Source organism: Astyanax mexicanus, chromosome 24, assembly GCF_023375975.1.
Source record: "Astyanax mexicanus isolate ESR-SI-001 chromosome 24, AstMex3_surface, whole genome shotgun sequence".
In the NCBI taxonomy this organism is placed as follows: domain Eukaryota; kingdom Metazoa; phylum Chordata; class Actinopteri; order Characiformes; family Acestrorhamphidae; genus Astyanax; species Astyanax mexicanus.
The window spans coordinates 24,838,763-24,860,001 of record NC_064431.1 but is presented as its reverse complement, the minus strand read 5'-3'; the positions used below and the strand labels follow the sequence as shown (position 1 = coordinate 24,860,001).

At 36.4% G+C, this 21,239-nt stretch overlaps 1 protein-coding gene across 2 annotated transcripts in view; it reads right to left on the bottom strand.

The window, feature by feature from the left end:
* Window positions 1–271: 271 nt before the first annotated feature.
* Window positions 272–21,239, bottom strand: part of si:ch211-236d3.4 (protein FAM107B) — a 72,556-nt gene continuing 51,588 nt past the window's right edge. For both annotated transcript variants that reach the window (XM_049471657.1, XM_049471658.1), the window contains 2 exons: window positions 7,788–7,938; window positions 272–6,596 (listed from right to left, as the gene is read on the bottom strand). In XM_049471657.1, the coding sequence (XP_049327614.1) occupies window positions 6,480–6,596; window positions 7,788–7,938 (268 nt within the window). In that variant the 3' untranslated portion in view covers window positions 272–6,479. The remainder of the gene's footprint in view (window positions 6,597–7,787; window positions 7,939–21,239) is intronic.

Here is a 21,239-nt window from a genome sequence, read left to right as displayed (position 1 = left end):
TTTCTTTTCTTCTTGGGTTTACCTGCTTTGAGATCAACTGTTCTGCAATTGGGTTCATCAACCCTCTGGGCTGGAGAGCTACTAGTCTGTAGCACTCCATCTCATTACACTTTATTTTTTTGTGGCCCGCCATGTAATGGCTTGGAAAATATCTGGCCCGCGACCAAATTTAATTGCCGACCCCTGTTCTAAATATTAATCTGAATAAATTTAGAACATTGCAAGTAGTTTGAATAGGGATAGTGCATAACAACATCAACACGCCACAGTATAATATTAGTTTCCGTTTATTTTTATATAAAGTTATAACACTTCTTTTGTCACTTTTTTACAGCAAAGTGTGTGCATACAGTATGTGTGCCTTCAAATGTGTCATGATTTACAGCTACTACAGTGTTCCAGAACCAACAAATCAAATCAAAAACGCAATTAACAATTAACAAGAACATAAAATACCAATACAAACACATGAGAATTGGTTTTATACTGATTGTTATTTCCAATGGCTTTAGAGACTGCTAAAGGCTTGTGCTTTAAAACCCATAGGATTAGAAAAAGACAAAATGATAAGTGCTGCTAAAGAATTAGGTTTATGTTTCATAAACAGGAAAAGAAGAAGAAAACTTTAGGGATGCACCAAATATTAAATATATTCTGCAACCGAAATTATAAAATGATTAAACCAAAAATTGCAAAAAAATTAAAAATGCCTAAAAATCCTAACAAACAAAAAAAAAATACTTTTGCAATGGTAAAAAATAGAAAAAATATAAAATAAAAAAAAAATTCCATATTACATAATTCAGCTGCTTCATTATTTCATTTTTTTTTGTTCAAAAATTTTAATTTTAGTGCATCCCTAATAAAATTCAGTTCGATATACAGTAAACGTGCAGTCTGATTCATCAGTGTGATCTTTCTTTCACCAGTGATTGTGATTATGCTAATTTCAGATTGTGATTAACGGCTGGATACTGCTGTTAATAATCTTTCACTCTCAAACTTTCACTTTCACACATACAGTAAACACGTAAACATACACACACAGACACACACTGCAGACATGCTACAGGATTTAACCTACACCTGCCAGAACTACCCAGCTGCCCACCAACATCTGGTTAAATGTGGGTTTTGATGCCAAAAGTCTAAACGTTTTATTATTTTGTTGATATTAAGGGTTTTAAGTTCTGAAATAAAGTGTCCAAAATCAAACATCTTGCAAATGTCACATGCCAACATCATACTGACTTTGAGGTCTCGAGATACTGTATAGGGACCACAACCCAACCTCTGCTAAACATACTGTTAGATGTTGATATGTTGATAAGTTTAAGTGTCTCTTTAATGTTTGAGATTGATTCCAACCCAAATTTGTTGACCAATTAAAATTTGAAATCCAACCAAACCATAACATCTAAACAATGTTTGAGTTTGGATGTCCACCCAGTGTAACCCAATGCAACATCTGCTAATGTTAGAGCTTGGTTTTAACCCAATGTTGTTTTCAAGGTTTAAACAATGTTGGAGTTAATCTCAATTCAACTTGATGGCAACCCAATGTTGGATTTTGACAGATATGTGACTATGTTTTTTAACCAAAATGTAACATTTGTACAATGTTGGAGCTTTATTGCATCCCATTGTTGGTTTTCACATCTGAACAACATTGGAGATTGATATCAACCCAGTTTAGATTTTTTGCCGATATGTGACTTTAATTTTGAAGCAAAATACAACATCTGTCTAACGTTAGAGCTTGATTTTAACCCAATGTTGGTTTCAATGTTTGAACAATGTTGGAGCTTAATGTCAACCCAATGTTCGATTTCGCCATATGTGTGACTTTAATTTCCAAAATCAATGTCAACAACACTAAACAACATTGAAACTTGATGTCAACCGAATGTTGCTTTTGACATGTTGATATGTTACTTAGTTTATTTTTAAAAATCAATGTCCATTTAACATTACAGATTAATGTCAACCGAATGTTATTGTTGACAGATTTGTGCCTTGGATTTCAAATGAAAACCCATTATTGTTTTCAACATTTGAACAACATTTGATGGAAACCCAATGTTGGATTATTTTAGATGTGACTGTTTCTAACCAAAATGTAACATTTGTAAAACGTTTGAGCTTTATTGAAACCCATTGTTGGCATTAACACCTAAACAACATTGGAGATTGATGTCAAGCCAGTTTTGGTTTTTGGTAGACATGTGACTTGCAGCATCTGTTTAACCTTAGAGCTTGATTTTTACCAAATGTTGGTTTTAACATCTAAAAACATTGGAGCTTGATATCAACTCAATGTTGGATTTAAAAAAAAAATGTTAGGTGATGTTAACCCATTGTTGTATGTTTACGGATATATTTGACTTTAATTTTGGAGCTTGATGTCAGTCCGATGTTGGTTTTTGCTGGATATGAGAGATTGATTTTACACCTAAATCCAACATTGGAACTTAAAATGTCAACCAAATGTTGGTTTTTGAAAGATATGTAACTTTGAATGGAAGCAAAATTCAATTTCTGTACAATGTTTGAGCTTGAGGTTATGGATATGTGGGACTGTTTTTTTAACCAAAATTTAAGCTTTATTGCAACCCATTTATACTTTTAACCTCTGAACAACATTGGAGATTGATGTCGGTCCAGTTTTACTTTTTGGCAGATATGTGACTTTGACTTTGAACCAAATAGCAGCATCTGTCTAACAGTAGAGCTCGATTTTAACCCAATATTGGTTTAACATCTAAACAACATTGGAGCTTGATGTCAACTCAATGTTGTTTTTTGACATATGATTTTATTTTGAACCAAAATTCAATGTCTCTCCAACTTTGGAGCTTGATGTTAACCCAATGTTGGATTTCTCAACATATATTTGACTTTGATTTTGAACCAAAATATCAAATTTTGGAGCTTGATGTCAGTCCGATGTTGGTTTATGATAGATTTTACAACAATGGAACTTGAAATATCAAACCAGTATTGGTTTTCGACAGATGAGTAACTTGATGTTAACTCATTACATTTTCACGTCTTTCTAACTTTGGAGCTTGATGTCAGTCCAATGTTTGTTTTCCACGGATATTCAACTCTAAAATCTGACCAACCGTCTGTCCAACATCTTATTGATGTCCTGTGGCTGCTGGGTAAGCCCTTGAAAAAACAAGTCTTCTCTATTATTGATGTAAAATTGATTGAAATGCAGTAACAGTCAGGCTTGCTTGCTCACTTTTCAGAAAGGCACTGAATAAAAGAGTGGAGACAAACAAACCCAGCTCCACCCTGTTTCTACGTAAAAATACATTCTCTTTTTTTTTTACTGTGGTCAAGTGATAAGCAGCGTGTGATAGCAGGAGTATCACCAGTTCAGTACAGAATCACAGTAATGACTGGGTTTTTCAGCTTGTGTCGGTGTTGCTGTTGTTTGTGGATGGGTTTTGTACAGATATATAGTTTCGTTCATCATATTCATGTGAGGAAATCAAAGAATAAAAGTTTTTTTTGAAGGGGTTGGACAGGGGTTGGACAATGAAACTGGTTTTAGACCACAATAATTTATTGTCCTGATGGACAGTTCTGGTGAAAACAGGAGAGTTGAGGTGAATATTGGGGCAGCCGAATCCGGGTTAGCACCCGAACATCCCTTTCAGACAGCTTCCTCTTACAGCGTCCACAGTTAATCCTGTTGGATGTGGTTGGTCCTTCTTGATGGTATGCTGACATTACCCTGGATACCGTGGCTCTTGATACATCACAAAGACTTGCTGTCTTGGTCACAGATGCACCAACAATTTGTCTGCTTTTGAACTCTGGTATGTCACCCATAATGTTATAGTGTGCATTGCAATATTTTGAGCAGAACTGTGCTCTTACCCTGCTAATTGAACCTTCACACTCTGCTCTTACTGGTGCAGTAATGTGCAATTAATGAAGACTGATCACCAGGCTGCTCCAATTTATTCATGAAACCTCCCACACTAAAATGACAGGTGTTTCAGTTTCATTGTCCAACCCCTGTATGTTGATTGAAGAAAAAAAAATAGCTGGTTTCCATCCACTACATTTTTGCAAATTGTTAAAGGCAACATATTATGCAATGTTCACTGTTTGCACACTTTTTTTATTTCCTTTATTTTGTCTACTTGGTTCTCGATCCATCCATCTGTTTTCTGTAAAATAATTAAACATACATAGAACCACCCTGGCACCACCCCTCACCTGGCAACCCTCCCCAGAGCCCCACCCACTAGATCAGTTGAAAAAAACGACATGTCGATCTGCAGGTTGAGAGCTCTGTACAATGTACAGTACACAGCAGGATTAGGGATTAGCCAGCAGACTTCGTCTGAGGGAGGGATCTGTACCTACTGACCTTGGCAAGTCAGCAAATAAGTTTTATCCTTCTATTACAGTTAAGCACGAACTAGCTTGTTCTTGTTTCGCCGTTTAGCACGAGCTAACACTAACGTGCGGTAACCGCTCAGTGTAAATGTGATGTCATGGCAGCAACAGCTTATTTGCATAAAAGTGACAGAGCCCTTAAACAGTTCTTTTTAAAAGGGACTAAAACCCTTTATTTTAGAGCGATTTTGTGCACAGAACTACATGAACATGTTTTGTGTAGCCCATAGACCTATTGTAACTTGTTAAAAAAAAAAGTGCTTTATAAAACCTGAATAGAAAAAGCTTATTGTTTTTTGCTACAATGCTGTGGAAAAGTTTTTACAAAATTTTGCAGGAATCCAAACTGTGAAAAAGAGAGATGGTATATATATATATATATTTTTTTTTAAATACATGATGATGTCTAATGTAAGTGCCTCTGGTGTAACTCCACCCTCAACCCAACAGCACTTGGTCTCACTGAAGTTCTAGTCGCCAACAATTTACACTCTTTTTAAAAGAGCCTCAAGCTGTAGACACATTGCAAAATCTTCGTTTCCGTTTATCGTGATCTAAACTTTTAAGTGTTTCTTTTATTTCTTGTATTCCTGTGTTTGTTTGCCCGTTTTGACCATTTGTCTGATTATTTGACTGTGTTTTGCTTGTGAATAAAGATCTGTCTGCAACTGCATCCAGCTTCATTTCCCTATTGTGTTGACGGACACACAGCTCTGCACTTTTCTTGCAGAACTGTCTGGTGTGTTTGCACTCCCACAAGTGTGGTGGACATCATTAGGGTGTCACAAAGATAGGCCCTGCTCATCCTAATTAGCGATCAAACATCGGAAATGGTCACAAATAGGTTTCTGCCACTCCTAATCATGGTAGTGGATAACTGTAGTGGATGGAAACACAACTTATAATTACTTGTGATAAAATGCAAAATTCCATTCCAAACACTTGGATGGAAATCCAACTGATGCCAATTTATTATGTAATCACAGTAAAATAAACTATAAAATAAGGTATTAGTGATTCTATTTAGGAGCGAAAAAGTGACCTGTGCTGATGGATAAAGTATGTTTTGTGTTATATCGTTTTTAAATAGATGTTTAACGCACTTGTACATTAGTGTCTGATTATTTGACTGTGTTTTGCTTGTTAATAAAGATATGTCTACAACTGCATCCAGCTTCATTTCCCTATTGTGTTGACCGACACACAGCTCTGCACTTTTTCTTGCAGAACTGTCTGGTGTGTTTGCACTCCCATGAGTGTGGTGGACATCATTAGGGTGTCACAGTCAAGTTTCTTCTAATAACTGTAGTGGATGGAAACACAACTTATTTCACTATATATATTATGTTTTTGTGGTGAAATGCAAAATTGCGTTCCAAACATTTGGATGGAAGTCCAGCTGATGCCAATTTATTTTGTGATCACAGTAAAATAAACTATAAAATAAGGTATTAGTGGTTCTACTTAGGAGCAAAAAAGTGACCTGTGCTGATGGATAAAGTATGTTTTGTGTTATATCGTATTAAATAGGTGTTTAACACACTTAGTGTACATAAGTGTAAAGCGGTATTACGTTGATGAGCATCGATTCCTCAAATGTTTACGGGATTTGTAGTATATTTGGCAGATGTTCGACCACAAAAAAGAGATTAATACTGATAGGGTTTTCTTTTTTTCTTGTTTTCCTGATTGCCTGTATACATAACGATGTTAGAGGTTAATCAAATCCACCTCTGCCTTTGCACCTCAACCTCGGTCTCAAAGCAGTGGTTCTCTGGAACCCTGGTCACTGGTCACATCGTCTGGCTGCCCAGAGACTTCCTGCTAACTTTCCAACCCACACTTTCGTAAAGTCCTCGCAAAGTTCCCAAAATCTGAGACACGTTCCCGTGTCCGAACTTCGGAGGCTCTCTGTCTTCTTGGTTTTCAGGGAAAGAGAACGTTTAGTCCAGTAGAACCAGTAGAGTCCGTGTGAGACGGTGAGAGATATTAGAGAGAAGCACAGCAGTGCGGTCGATCTCTATGTTACATTGGGTGAATCTCCAGGAGCTTCTTCCGCTCTACACCTCCTTCTCTGCCGAGCTCGTGAACGACGTCCTCCTCAGGTTCTCTTTGACCTTGATGAATTCTGGAGCGCTGCGAGAGCAGTCCTCCTGCTGTTCCTGCTCTCGCTCTAGCTGCAAAACACACACACACACAAATACACACACAAATACACACAGGATGAAACAGATATAATACTAACTAGCATTATGATGCACCTTCTGCCCAAGATTACATGCCCCTGTGGGACCTGAATGAGTCACAACTGGGCACCAGAATTTTTTTTTCCATGCACTTGCCGTTAGTAAATCTAAATCTGAATAGAATGTAATTTTCGCACTATAAGCCACACCAGATTATAAGGCTCACTATCAATATAAATGTCTATTTTCTGGTCTATTTTCATACATAAGGCGCACCAGATTATAAGGAGCATTATGTGACACTAGTAAGGAACAGGGGTATCGCCATATTTCCCTTCTAATTCCCATCTAATTCTAGTAAATCTAATCTAATTTAAGTAAACAGCTACTTTAAACGCTTCCGTTTAATTACAGTAAGCTTAGATATCCAGATTTCCAGATTTGGAATGCAGCAGCATTAGCATTAGCAGCTAACCGCTAGCTGTGTTAACTATCAAAGGGAAGGTATCCCTGGTTGACAAGACTACACACTGATGGTGAGTTAGGTGTGGGGGCCACTCCTAACTTATTATGCGAATAAATGATGCCAGGAACCAACAGAAAAAGAATTCATGTTTCATGTTGGCCCCACATACAGCTCTGGAAAAAAAAAATTAAAACCTCTGGAATATAATCAAGACGAAGGATGATCACAAGCCATCAAACCAAGCTGAAATACTTGAATGTTTTTTTACCAGGAGTAAAGGCATAAAGTTATCCAAAAGCAGTGTGTAAGACTGGTGGAGGGGACAAGATGTCAAGATGCATTTATTTTTTGAACACTTAAAACTAAAAAAAATGTCAATAAAATATAATATAAATATGAAATTGTTCTCTTTGCATTATTTGAGGTCTGAAAGCTCTGCATCTTTTTTGTTGCTATTTCAGCCATTTCTCATTTTCTGCAAATAAATGCTCTAAATGACAATATTTTTATTTTGAATTTGGGAGAAATAGTCTGTAGTTTATAGAATAAAACAACAACATTCATTTTACTCAAACATAAACCTATAAATAGCAAAATCATATCAGAGAAACTGAAGTGGTCTCAGAGTCAGTGATGGGAACAGTTAGGGTTAACATGAGCCCCATCTGAGCTGAACACTGTATGTGATATAAGAAGGTAGGTTGGTTATACTGTACCTCCTCTAGTTTCTTGTGCCTCTTGAGGAGCTCCTGCTCCAGCGGGGAGATCTTCCTCCTGGCCTCCTCCTCCAGCTTCCTCTGTTTTATCATCTGCTCCCTCTTCCTCTGTTCCAGCACACGCTGCAGCTCCGGCTTATTCTCCACACCCCTATTCTCACAGACACAACGAGACGGATTAAAAATGAACTGAATGAGGAATGTGGTAAATATTTCCTGACATGAGGTAAAACTCAAGTATAAACAAGTATGAACTGAATGTAACAGAAAAGATTCAATAAAATACAATGAAATATAGTTGAATAGAAAAGAGGTATGTGTATAGTTTTAGTAGCATAAATACACATTTGTGATTGTAAATGTATTGATTACAATAGAACTGGGCACCTGGCTATGAGGATGGAATTTAATAAAATATAAAACAGCTGAACCATGTTTTTATGCGATATTCAATGACATAATTAGAAATAGACTAGAACGGAATTGAATGGAATGGTATGCAGAACTGAGTGCAGTATTATGTGGCTTCATTTAGAATGGAATTGAATTAAAATAATTAAAATGGGAGTTAAACTGTGTTCTGGTTTCCTGTGTATACAGTATCCTGTGGTATAACACTGAATAAGACTACATAGCAATTAAAGTGATGTAATAAAGTGTAATTGATTTAAATGAACTAGAATAGAAATGAGTCAAATTGCTTGTAATAAATGTGGTGTAATAAAGTGTAATTGAGAGAAATTAACTAGAATAGAAATTAATCAAATGGAACTGAGTTGGATAGTAATTATTCAACTGGAATGGAGCTGGATAGTAATTAAAGTGATGTAATAAAGTGTAACTGAGTGACATGAACTAGAACAGAAATGAATCAAATAGAATGGAGTTGGATAGAAATGAATAGGAAGGGATGAAATGGGTTTTAATGGAAAAGAAATGAATAGAATTAAATATAAATCACTTGAATGGAATTGAATGCAAGTGAACTGGCATTCATTAAATTGAATCAGGAATTAAATGAAATAAAATTGAGTTGAATATAAATTAATGTAATGTAACAAAGTAGAATGGAATTGATTGGACTGAAATGTAAGAAAATACTTGCATAGTATTAATGTGATTTAATGAAGTGGTATAGAATATAAATCAATTAAATAGAATGGAAGTGAATATAAATGAATAGAATACAATGGTTAAGAACTGATATCATTTCAATTGAATGGAATTGGATAGAAATGAATGGAGTGGAATGAAATAGATAAAATTGAACATAAATAACTGAAATGGAATGGAAGTGGAAATAAATAAATGGAATGGAAATGTAAAGGAACTGATATTAATTACATTGAACAAGAATTAAATGAAATAGAATGGAATTGGATAGAAATGAATAATGGAGTGGAATAAAATAGATAAAATGGAACAGAAATTATTAAAATGGAATAGAAGTGGAAATAAATGAATGGAATGGTTAGGAACTTATATAAATAACTTATATAAATTCAACTGAATGGGGAACGGAATGAAATGTAATCAAATTGGATAGAAATGAATGAAATGGAATAGATTTAAATGGAACAGAAATGACTGTATTGGAATGGAAGTGAATATAAATGAATAGAATGCAATGGTTAAGAACTGATATTTCAGATAAATGAGGAATGTAATGTAATAGAATGGAATTGGATAGAAATTAATGGTTATAAAAAATGAAATGGAATAGATTAAAATGGAACAGAAATTACTGAAATGGAATGGAAGTGGAAATAAATAAATGGGATGGAAATGTAAAGGAACTGGTATTAATTCAATTGAACGAGGAATTAAATGAAATAGAACGGAATTGGATAAAAATGAATGGAATTGAATAGAATGGCATTTGGCTAGAATGATGTGGAATAGAATTGAAGTGAATGGAACTCCAGTATTATTAGGAATAAAGTAGAATAGAATGAAATTGAATTGAATGAAAATTAAACATTTTTGAATGGTACTGAATAAAAACTAATGAAAAAAATTGAAATGGAACCCAATTAATTATTATTATTATTATTGACATGATTTTCTAAGCAACATACCAGAGGATAGAACATAGAAAACACACAGAAGATAAAATACACAATATAACTAAACAAAACATAACAGAAGAAAACAGAGGTGTATAAAATAATGGAATTAATTACCTACAAATGTGTAAAGGATTTATTATGTCATAACTCATAGTGGAATAGAATAATCAGGATGCTACAGTTTTACAGTAGAACACACTCAGTAAAACTTTTAGTCCTGTATCCAGCAGATGGCAGTGTGGTCATGCTTTAGGAGAAACTGAGGGCTTCAGATCAGTGTAATAAAGACCGCGGCTGTGGTTTGATGGTTGAATTACACTGTATTACTTATAGGAATAGACTTATTGGGCCAGATGTAACTTAGAAATGAAACAAAATGTAACAAAATGCAATAAAAAATTAATGTAACTACTTCTTTATGTTAAATAACTTCTTATAAAAATGACTTATTCAATTAAAACAGTACAGTTGCATGGAAAAATATATTCGCTTTCTTGTTGCTCTGTTATAACATAAATCCTTTTAATTTTAGTCATGTTATGAAATCCAAAAGCTCCATCAATCAAGACCAAACTATTCAAGTGAATAAAAAATAACATCAAACACAGGTTATAATATTAACTTTGAACCTTTGAACACTGTAAAGAGGCTTGATTCATATAAAAAAAAAAAAATGTGAGCTGCTAAGAACCTGTGACAGATATAAAAAAATATGGATTGCAACACTCTCGCATCAAACTAATGAGATGCTTTGATTACAATAAACATTTGTCTGCAAAATTACGGCAGTGTTTCCACTAGGGGTGGGCAATATTATATCGTATACAATAAATCGTGACACAGAAATATCATGATATTAAAAATCCATATCGTGATAATAGGGCTGTTCTGTCTTAAAAGTAGTCTATTATTTACTGTGAAGCTTTAGGTGTATTTATTGTATAATTGTTTTAGTTTGCAGTTTATATGCATGCACTAAATATTCTGCAATATTTTTTGCTGCGTTATATTATTTTATGCTATATTATTTATTTTGCCACATTATGATTATACTGTTATACTCTTATACTATATTCTTGAAATTAATTCATTATTTTAGTTTTCCTATATCGCCAAGTATATCGTTATCACAAAAATACCCTGAAATATCGTGATATTATTTTAGAGCCATATCGCCCACCCCTAGTTTCCACATCAATGAGTGGCGGTAAGCAGTACTTTCGCGGGTAACGCAATCGACATGCATCGTGGGAAATGTAGTTTTCGGTCAAAAAAACGCTTCTGACCTATTTATTTTTAGACACTAAGACATTTCACGCTCTCGCGGGCCACATAAAAGGACGTGGAGGGCCACATTTGGCCCACGGGCCTTGAGTTTGGACACCCCTGCTCTAGAGAATCTGGAGATCGTGATGATCCTTTACTTCCTGATCAGAACATGGGTCAGCTTTGAGTAGAAACGCTCGGAATTGTGGGAACTGAGATTGATTCTGGAGTTGAGGATGAGGCTGAAGCTCTTACTCTAATTAGGCCTTTTAAACCCAGGCTAAAGACGTTGGATATACTGCTTCTCTCTCTCACTCAGTGTAGTGCACACCTTGCTCGACCAAACTTAGCTAAACTTTAGCTAAACTCAACTTTAGCTAAAGATTAGCGGTAGCATGTTTTGATGATGCATGTCACTGACACATCAATAAGTTCTTCAAGACCAGCTTTTCCAGTGATTAGACTTCTGTCGAAAACAAACAAACACACACAAACACAGACACACACACACACACACACACACATATTTGCTAACACGCTAACTCGCTAACACACACACACAGGCTCACACACCCACGCAGACACTCCCTCGCTGATTGCTAATTAAATTAGGTGTGAGCCTGTTTTCCTCCGCAGGGAGGTGACATCACGGATGCTCAGACGTGGGAAACAGTGCGTGTGTGTGTGTGTGTGTGAGAGAGATGGAAAGAGTGTGTGTGTGTGTGTTTGTGTGTGCCACATTGTAATTAGCATCCCTCCTAATTTATGTGTTGTCCGTCAAAACCGGGGAGACAAGGCAGCAGCAACAAACAAACAAAGCAGCAATTAATGAGGTGAGTTAGAGACACCACCTCACCCGTTCCACACAGCCGCACTCCCCTAACTCATCACCTTCCACAGCTAATTATATTCACAGACGTGCCAAATCATTAGGACAACCCAGAAAAAAAAACATGTAATTTAATATATTAAATTAAATTTAAAAGCCTTCCTGTTTAGCTTAGCTTTCTACTAGTTCTGTGCTGCTTATACTTGCATTTTTTTATTTAAATGCATGTGTTCTTCTTATTCTTATTTTATATGTTATGTTTAATTTTATTTTAATATAAATGTCTTATTTCGTACTATTTTACGAAATGATTACTTTTTAATTGTTTTATTTGTTTTTTTATTACTTTTACATTTTGCTGATTTATTTAATTTTATTTAATTTTATTGTAAAGCACTTTGAGCTGCATTTTTATGTATGAAAGGTGCTATAAAAATAAAGTTTATTATTATTATTATTATTATTATTATTATTAATATTATTTAAACAGTATTGCGAAATGAAAGTAGATATAATTAATATATGGTAGAATATTATATAACTCTTTAAAGATGCTACACTGCCTAGCCAAAGAAAAACAACTTTACCACCTGAATTTAACTACCGTATTTTATTAACTACCGGATTATAAGGCGCACTATTAATAAACATCTATTTTCTGGTCTATTTTCATAAAAAAGGCTCACTGCAATATAAGGCACATTATGCTACACTAGTGAGGAACAGGGGTGTCGCCATGTTTTCCTTCTAATTCAGCAGATCTCACCGCTGTGTGGCGAGACTTGTAAAGCTAAGCTAAGCTGAGCTGAGCTATGCTAAGCTAAGTAAACAAAACTGTAATATGTAAACTGTAAGAACTGGATGTTAATCTACACAGATTTCTCTTCTGAAACTTACAGTACGCTTTCCACTAGCAGATTTCCACTAGTGCTAGCCGCGGTTAGCAGCTAACGCCGCCTGCCAGCGCTACACTGAGGAACCCTGAGTGTTTTCCAGTTAGCCAGGGCGATATTAGCTAGCGTTTCATTCCACGTAGCTTGCTTTAACACGATAAACGCATAAACGCGCAGACTACAGTCTGATATACTCAAGTATACTCACGAAAAAGTGCTAGCCTAGCGCGGTTAGTGGGTAATGCTATGGCTGCTCCAGCAGTGCTAACCAGGGTTAGAAGCATGTTTTTTTTACTACATATGGATGGTTTATGAAATAAAAATGTCAATATATAAAATAATTAAATATATATATATATATATATATATATATATATATATATATATATATATATATATTTATTTTTTAAAATATTTAATTAATTGGATTTATTTTCTTAGATATAGATATAGATTTTATAATATAATATTAGAGTCTTCTTTTTTGTGCATTACAGACAGAAAACCGCATTCTTGCATTTTTTTTTCTTCACTAAAGATAATTCAGGTCTGAAAGGGTTAAAGTATTTTTTTTTAACTTAGTTGCCATAATATGGATTTTGGATTATGGGACACTGCATCACTTTCTGTTTTTTTTTTTTTTTTTTTTTTACTTTTTATTACATTGTGTAACAGTTGTGTGTATATGATGAATGTATCTATGTAAATGCTTTAAAATTAAAAAAATAAAATTATAAAAAAATTGTCAAACCAAATATATTGATGGAAAGGGGGTTACCATAGCACCGGCTGTTTGTAGAATTTGCATATACTGTACAAACAGTACTCCTATTGATCCCTTCATCCTGCGATCAATACCCTGCAGCTGTTCCTGTTCCAAGTTCAGAGCCAGAAAAATACTGTTAAACAACTAACATCTCGAACAGAGATGGATTTATCCGTGTTTTTGAGGCTGATATTATCTGCTGATAATCTTTCAGTTTGTTTAATCGATCACTGGTACCAATTAAGGGCAAACTTCGCAATGCATCCATGTGCAGGGCTGTCACGATGAAAGAGTTGAAATAGAAGTGAAATTTACCTGGTCGAGTGTCCAGGAGAGTGAAACGGTATCCGAGCTAGGCTAAAAGCTATTGCTAGAGGAAAAGCTTTTACTATCTATGGCATCTGTGTTTTGTAGTCTTGTAAATTTACCTAATTGTAAAAGTAAGATATGTCATAAAAAAAAAAAAAAAAATACTTAGAACATTGAAAAAATAACATCTGTTACCCGTCCCCACTCTGTAACTATAAACTTTACCATGAAATATAATTATTTAAATCCTTCAAATATGTATTTAAGTTAAGTTAAAATACATATTTAGTTGTGTCTCTAGGTTTTCACTCATTCCTGTTGCCTTAATACATTACTCTATCTGAAACATTTGTAACATTCTACACCAGTGACATCTACAACAGGAAGTTACATTTTTATTTTTCATGTTTTTGCTAATTCTATGCTAAAATTCAGAACATAAAGAGTAACAGGAATGAGTGCCAGTAACAGGAGTGAGTTCCAGTAACACAAATGAGTATTGTCGCCTGGTTTATTGATATATTGATGTGAATATTAGTTGATGTTAACCACTTTTTCCAATTCTGTTTGGTTTATCATTTATCCATTTACTTCATAAATTGCATGATAACAAAATTGATCAATTTCAGGTTTGGGTCTTCTTAAAAAGATAAAAATAGCTTTGCCTCTTTTAGAAAAATACAGTGTGCATGCATATATACAGTGAGTTTTTTGTCATGAATAGTAATTATTTGATCATGCAGTCAGTCCTTTCTTTAAAATGAAAACATACTTCGGAGAAAATCTAAGGAATAATTGGACTTGCTTTTAAACATGCTTTTTAAATGTCTCGTGAGTTTTGGTAACAGGACTGAGAAAATCTTCAGCTTAAAAACCTTGTAAAAATAAGGTTTGACCAGTACTTGCTTTGAATAGATGAATACATGTGTTATTCGATTAGTTTCAGAGTTTAAAAAAGATAAAAAATGAAACAACCAGCAAATGGCACCCATTCAGTGAAATGGCCCCTTTCTCTTCTATGTACAGTTACAAGAAAAAAGTATGTGAACCCTTTGGGATTACTTGGATTTCTGCATAAATTGGTCATTAAACGTGTTCTGATCTTTTATCTAAGTCACAACAATAGACAAACACAGTCTGCTTAAACTAATACCACACTATATATATATATATATATATATATATATATATATATATATATATGTTTGCATGCTTTTATTGAACACAACATGTTAACATTCACAGTGCAAGGTGGGAAAAGTATGTGAACCTTGGAACCTCAACCAAACATTTCCTGTAGACTGAAAAAAATGATGAATAAAATTTACTTAAAAAAAGTTTTGCAACTTTCTGCATTAATTTAATTTCATGTAAATTTAAGTAACTTCAACTCGGTTTTAAGACTTAAATGTTACACAGAGTAAATAAGTGAACTAAACTTCAGTCAATCCTTTCTTTTAGTAAACTTTACTTAATATATTTTTGCTGAATCAATCCTTTCTTTTATTAACCTTTACTTAATTTTTGCAAACACAGACATCCCAAGTTGCAAAAGTTGATTTCAGGGAGGTTTCCCCCCCGGCCAAAAAAAACAGAACAAAAAAAAAAAAACTTGCACACACACCAAAGGATAACGAAACTTTACTTTTATTTAAATTAATTTTACTTTTTTTTTTTAATTAAATTTAAAGTATTCAGAGGTGAAATGAGTTTTATATTTTTTCTTGTTGGAAGGCCCTGCCTCTGCTTTCCCTGCCTTCGCCATGATCTGCTTTCTCTCACTCACTGAACAATTCCTGTCCGGGAGGGGGGAAAAACACTGCCCGCCCACACTAAAAACTGATTGGCTGTCTCACAGACTCTTTGCAGAGAACAGGCTAATCAGAACCCTCTCTGTTTTCTCTCTCTCCTTCCCACACGCGATTAGAGAAAAAAGTCCGTGGCCTGTGTGCGCGTTTGGGGCACTCATTCCGGGAGATTATATGTGACTCGCGGGCATCCGGGAGCCACTACCGAAATGTGGGAGACTCCCGCAGCTTCAGGGAGACTTGGTTTGTCTGCATACAAATCTACCTAATTCTATTTACTTAATTTATACAATATTACTCACTGCACAACAGTCAGGAGGAATTTTGGAGCAAGTAATCCCAGAAAAAAAGCAAGGGTTCACACGCTTTTTCTTGCAACTGTATCTCTTCTCTGGCCTACCTCAGCTGAACCAAACTGCAGCTAAACATGCTGTAAATCAGGACTAAAAGCACTGAGACTCGTTGAGATGAAGAGTGCGAGGGCAAGGCTGAAAGCTAACCCGGCTACAATCTCTTCAGCTTGCTAATGGCGTATCAGCGCATCACGCTAAGAGGACACAACACTAACGATAAGGGGCAACAAATAAAACATGCTTGTTAATCAAAGCTAGAACTTTTTGACAGTTGCTCGGTGCGTATGCCTTTCAATTCCCAAAGAGAGCGACGTGAGAATAAAGGAAAGAACAAAGTGACAAAGGACAGAGAGCTGCTTCTTCGCTGCATTGATGTTGTCAGGTTTTTTTGTCTTCTTCTGTTTCCTGTAAACTCTAAAGACCCAGTGTGTCTGAGGGACGTTTAAAGGCTTATCTAGAGAGGGTTAGAGAAGAGAGATAGACGCCATTCATGCTGTGACCCAGTTCTGCTGCCACTCGGGCCGCGGACTCTAACCTGTTGCTTTTATCTCTCTGCTAGCTTTCTCTCTCTCTTTTTCTTTCTTTCTTTCTATCTCTCTTTCTCCCGGTGGAGAGCCGTCCGTAAGATGCACTGTCCTCTCTGAGGCCTTTCAGGGCCAAAACAACTACAGTGTCCAAACAGATAACTGCCTAATGACCACCGAGGCACAGCGCCAGCTCGCTTTTATTATTGTAACTACAGAATACATATCACACCTGGTGCCTCCTCACCCACTCAAACAACAAACATTGTAAAAAAAAAAAAAAAAAAAACAGTCGCCTCTCTCTCTTTATATTCCTGTTAAAGCTCTAAACTACTGTAGATCTTATGCCTCGTTTCACAATACATCACTTTTTGAGCTGTCTTAAAAAGGCACTAGGCAGAGAACCAGTGATGTCATGCCAGAGAATCTCTAGAGAGGAGAATACCCACTTGAAGTGAGTCCAAAATAAATGGGTTCATAAAGAGCAACTAAGAAAAATCATAGTTTATATATATTTTTTTCTTCTCATAATTCATATACTGAAATTTGTACCAATTTCCTAAACAAAATATAACAGAATATAGACGAATATCTTATTTACTGAATTTACATTATTTACAGGCAGAAGGCGGTATACACCCTGGACAGGCCGCCAATCTACTTACTTATAATAACACTTTTATAGCTCACTTTTATGCCACTCAAGACACTCAATGAAGTTTACAATTACACACACACACACACACAATACAAAGGAGAGAAGTGGCAGCCAATCACAATCACGCACAGCATACTCTCAACCGGAATGACCGTCCACCCGGAGGACTGCAACGGGCACTGTGCTGTGAGTTGACCCAGCACAGAGTGCCAAGCATATCTGGGCACACAGTCATAAACACACATTCAAACACCAGTCTCCAATTAGTTCTGAGTAATTTTAGAGTATCCAATTTTTTTACCTGATCTCCATGTTTTTGGACCATGAGAGGAAACCCACACAGACACACAGACAAGTAGAACATGGAAACTCCCCCAGATATGGACTTGAACCCAGAACCCCAGCACTGGGAGGCAAATGTGCTAAACACAAAGCCACCGTGCCAAATGTTCCCCATCCAGTCAACATACAGTACAGTACAAAACACCACAAACCACTTTGGAACCAAAAAAATTGAGTTTTGAACAGTATTTGTACTCATTCCTGAAAGAAATAAAGAAACAGACGAGAACGCTGGCTAGGTCCAGCATGGCTAAACACTAACTGGACATTTTACACCATCAGATTTTACACTTACAGAGAAAAAAAAAAACAGCATGTCTGTTTGTGCAACCAACAGCACCACCAACACCACAGACTCTGAATCACTGTGTAGCCTTCCAAAATGTTAGATTGATGCTAACTGATTAATGCAAGCGCTATTCACTTAGCTACACTAGCATTGTAGCTCCATAGTAGCAACTCCAAACACTTCCATGCTTATGCTAATCAAATGAATTTGGACTAAAGACAAAACTGTGTGAATGTGAATTAATGCTGAGTGTTGTTTTCTGTATAGTACAGTCTTATGGTGTAGTTCCTACATCTGTCCATTAGGTGTCAATATGGCACATACTGAGTTGAGGAGAATCAGTTTGCTATGTTTGGGAAGAAGTGTGTTACTGCAGAATACAAGTAAACATCAAGTTCTGCTACAGCTCCTGTGTCCGATATCTTTTTGATTAAGCACTCAATCTAACACTGAACTATTTGCTACAGTACTTTCGACAACAGCAATGTGCTACAAATTGACTCGAAAATAGCTTTTACCCCACCGCAGGACGAGCACTAACTAGCATGATATTTAAGCAATAGAACATGAGAGGGAGTGTGTTATCACGAATAACATCACGGCTGTGATTCGGTCGTAGTGTTATGTTATCGCCGTGATGTTATTCGTGATAACACACTCCCTCTCGTGTGTAGCCTTCCAAAATGTTAGATTGATGCTAACTGATTAATGCAAGCGCTATTCACTTAGCTACACTGCGGTGGGGAATTTTCCTTCCCTTTTTTCCACAAAGACGAGTCAGCGCTGCGGGCTACGGGCAAGTGTGCCGCGGCTAAGTGCTAGCCTGTGTTAAGGTAACGCTGCTGCGGGTGTATAAATGCCGTTACTCGGCAACGCATCGGAGTGATACAGGTTTAGTGTGAGAAGGCCGTGATGTTATCACGAATATCATCACAGCTAGAACACTTCTCAACCAATCAGATTGTGAGGTCGGAACTAACTATTGTATAAAGGACCTTAAAAATATATTTTATTTAACATGGGACTGTGCAATATTTCAATATTTAAATGTCTATTTTTTTGTTTTTTTATAAGCGCAGTAACTCGATTGTGATACATCAGCTCACAGATGCCTTCTTGTGCTGAGCGACATCACCCTTTGGAGTGAGCAAAGCCAGAGAGAGCAAAGCCAATTGTGCTCTCTCAGGGCTCCCGCAGCTGATAGCAAACTACAGTCCCGAATGTTGCTTTAATTAATGCTGAAAAACATACCGTGCCTTAAAAAGTATAGTAGTGTCAGCTACTATACTGCTACCCTGTGCTACGTCAGATTAGCACTCCCACTGCACCTACTGTGATGCCCCTAATTAATGAGGGCAGGCACGAACACTTAAGCGAAGGCGAGGGCCTTATTGAGCTGACTCGAACTTCACCTGCAAATTACCCAGAGAACCTAAATAGCACTCCAGAGACTCCTTAATCGAAGCAGCTTTGGTGGCTGACTGTTGTGTTACAGAAACGCTACATAAGCACTGCTAGGCCGCTTTCGACGAGAGCCTCCATCCCGAGAGCATTAGCTCAACACGCGGTCAGGCCCGGGAGTGGACAGTGGGAACGAGGGAGCGAGCTGAACAGAGCTACTGTCCTTAGAAGTGCTCTTGTCTGGCTGACTGGGGGCCTTTAAAGCCCTCCTTAAAGTAGCTATGACCGAGCAGAATGGCTGGAGAGAGCGAGGGGGATAAAGCCGCCTCTGTTGGCCAGTTGGAGGGGCTTTAGTTGTCCCTCTCGCCGCACAGGGGGGACAGTGTGCTCTGAATGTGGCGCTATAGCCGCTAACTGCCATCACAGGCTTTGGGAGGAGAGGCATTGTAGCTGGCAGTTACTCCTGGGCCTTGTGTTCAGGAGGCTAATTCAGGGAACTATTCCTCAACTTTTGGAGAGGAAAAAAAAAACAGGAAGGAGAGGGAAAACAGAGCAAAGGCTTCCCGGGCTTCTTCGCTATAAAAAAGAGATGAGAGGCACGAAATATGGTGTACAATCCCAAAAGCTTGAGACAAATTAAAAAATAATAAAATGCAGTGATCTTTACATTTACTTTGGTCAGATTGGTTTCATATCTTAATACACACCCAATGAACAGCCAATGAAAACCCAAAAATCAGTGTCTCAGAAAATTAGAATATTATATAAGACCAATTGGTACTTTAGGCAGTGTGGCCCGTGTGACAAGTCCTGCTGGAAAATGAAATCCACATCTCCATAAAAGTTGTCAGCAGAGGGAAGCATGAAGTAAGTATGTAATTTTCCGGGAAAACAAAACTGCACTGACTTTAGACCTCATACAGTATAACACAGTGGATCAACACCAGCAGATGACAGACATGTCTCTCCAAATCATCACTGATTGGTGGAAACTGCACACTAGACCTCAAGCAGCTTGGACTGTGTGTCTCTCCACTCTTCCTCCAGATTCTGCTCCCTTGATTTACAAATGAAATGTAACATTTACTGATGATCAGTGATGGTTTGGAGAGACATGTCATCTGCTGGTGTTGATCCACTGTGTTATATATATATCAAGTCCAAAGTCAGTGAGTGCAGTGTTTTCCCGGAAAATCATATACAGCACAGGATTTCATTTTCCAGCAGGACTTGGCACACTGCCCACACTGCTAAAAGTAACAATTGGTCTTATATAATATTCCAATTTTCTGAGACACTGATTTTTGGGTTTTCATTGGCAGTAAGCCATAATCATCAACAATAAAAGAAATAAACGCTTAAAATAGACTCTGTGTGTTTAATACATATATATAATATATGAGTTTCACATTTTGAACTAAATTACTGGAATAAAGTAACTTTTTTAATGGCATTCTATTTTTTTAATATGCACCTGTATATTAACAAATGAAATTGAAAAATGAAGCAGGCAATACATTAAATATGTTGAGTTTTTTCTATCTGCAATTAAATAAAATTCAAAGTAAGTGTTTAAAAAAACACTATTCTATAGTGTTATTCTAATCACTTCAAATCTTCACTCTCATATCATTAGCAATAGTCTTTTTTCCCCTATTTGCATAGGTGCCACCACAGTGCCACCACAGAGCTTCTAAATGAGGGCTTATGTTGACCTCTTTAGTGACCTGTCACATGTAGCATAGCCTAGAAGACTTTAAGCTGTGGAGATTGAGCTATATGGATAATCTGGAACAGAGCAACTGAACTGGGGAGTGAGAGCGGAATTAAACACGTCTGTTCATCCATCTGTCTGTACTTGGGTGCCCAGGGCTTTATGATGGGATCAATGACCTCACAACTTGCAGAACTTCAAGGATCTGATTCTAGGGTCATGAACCTTGAT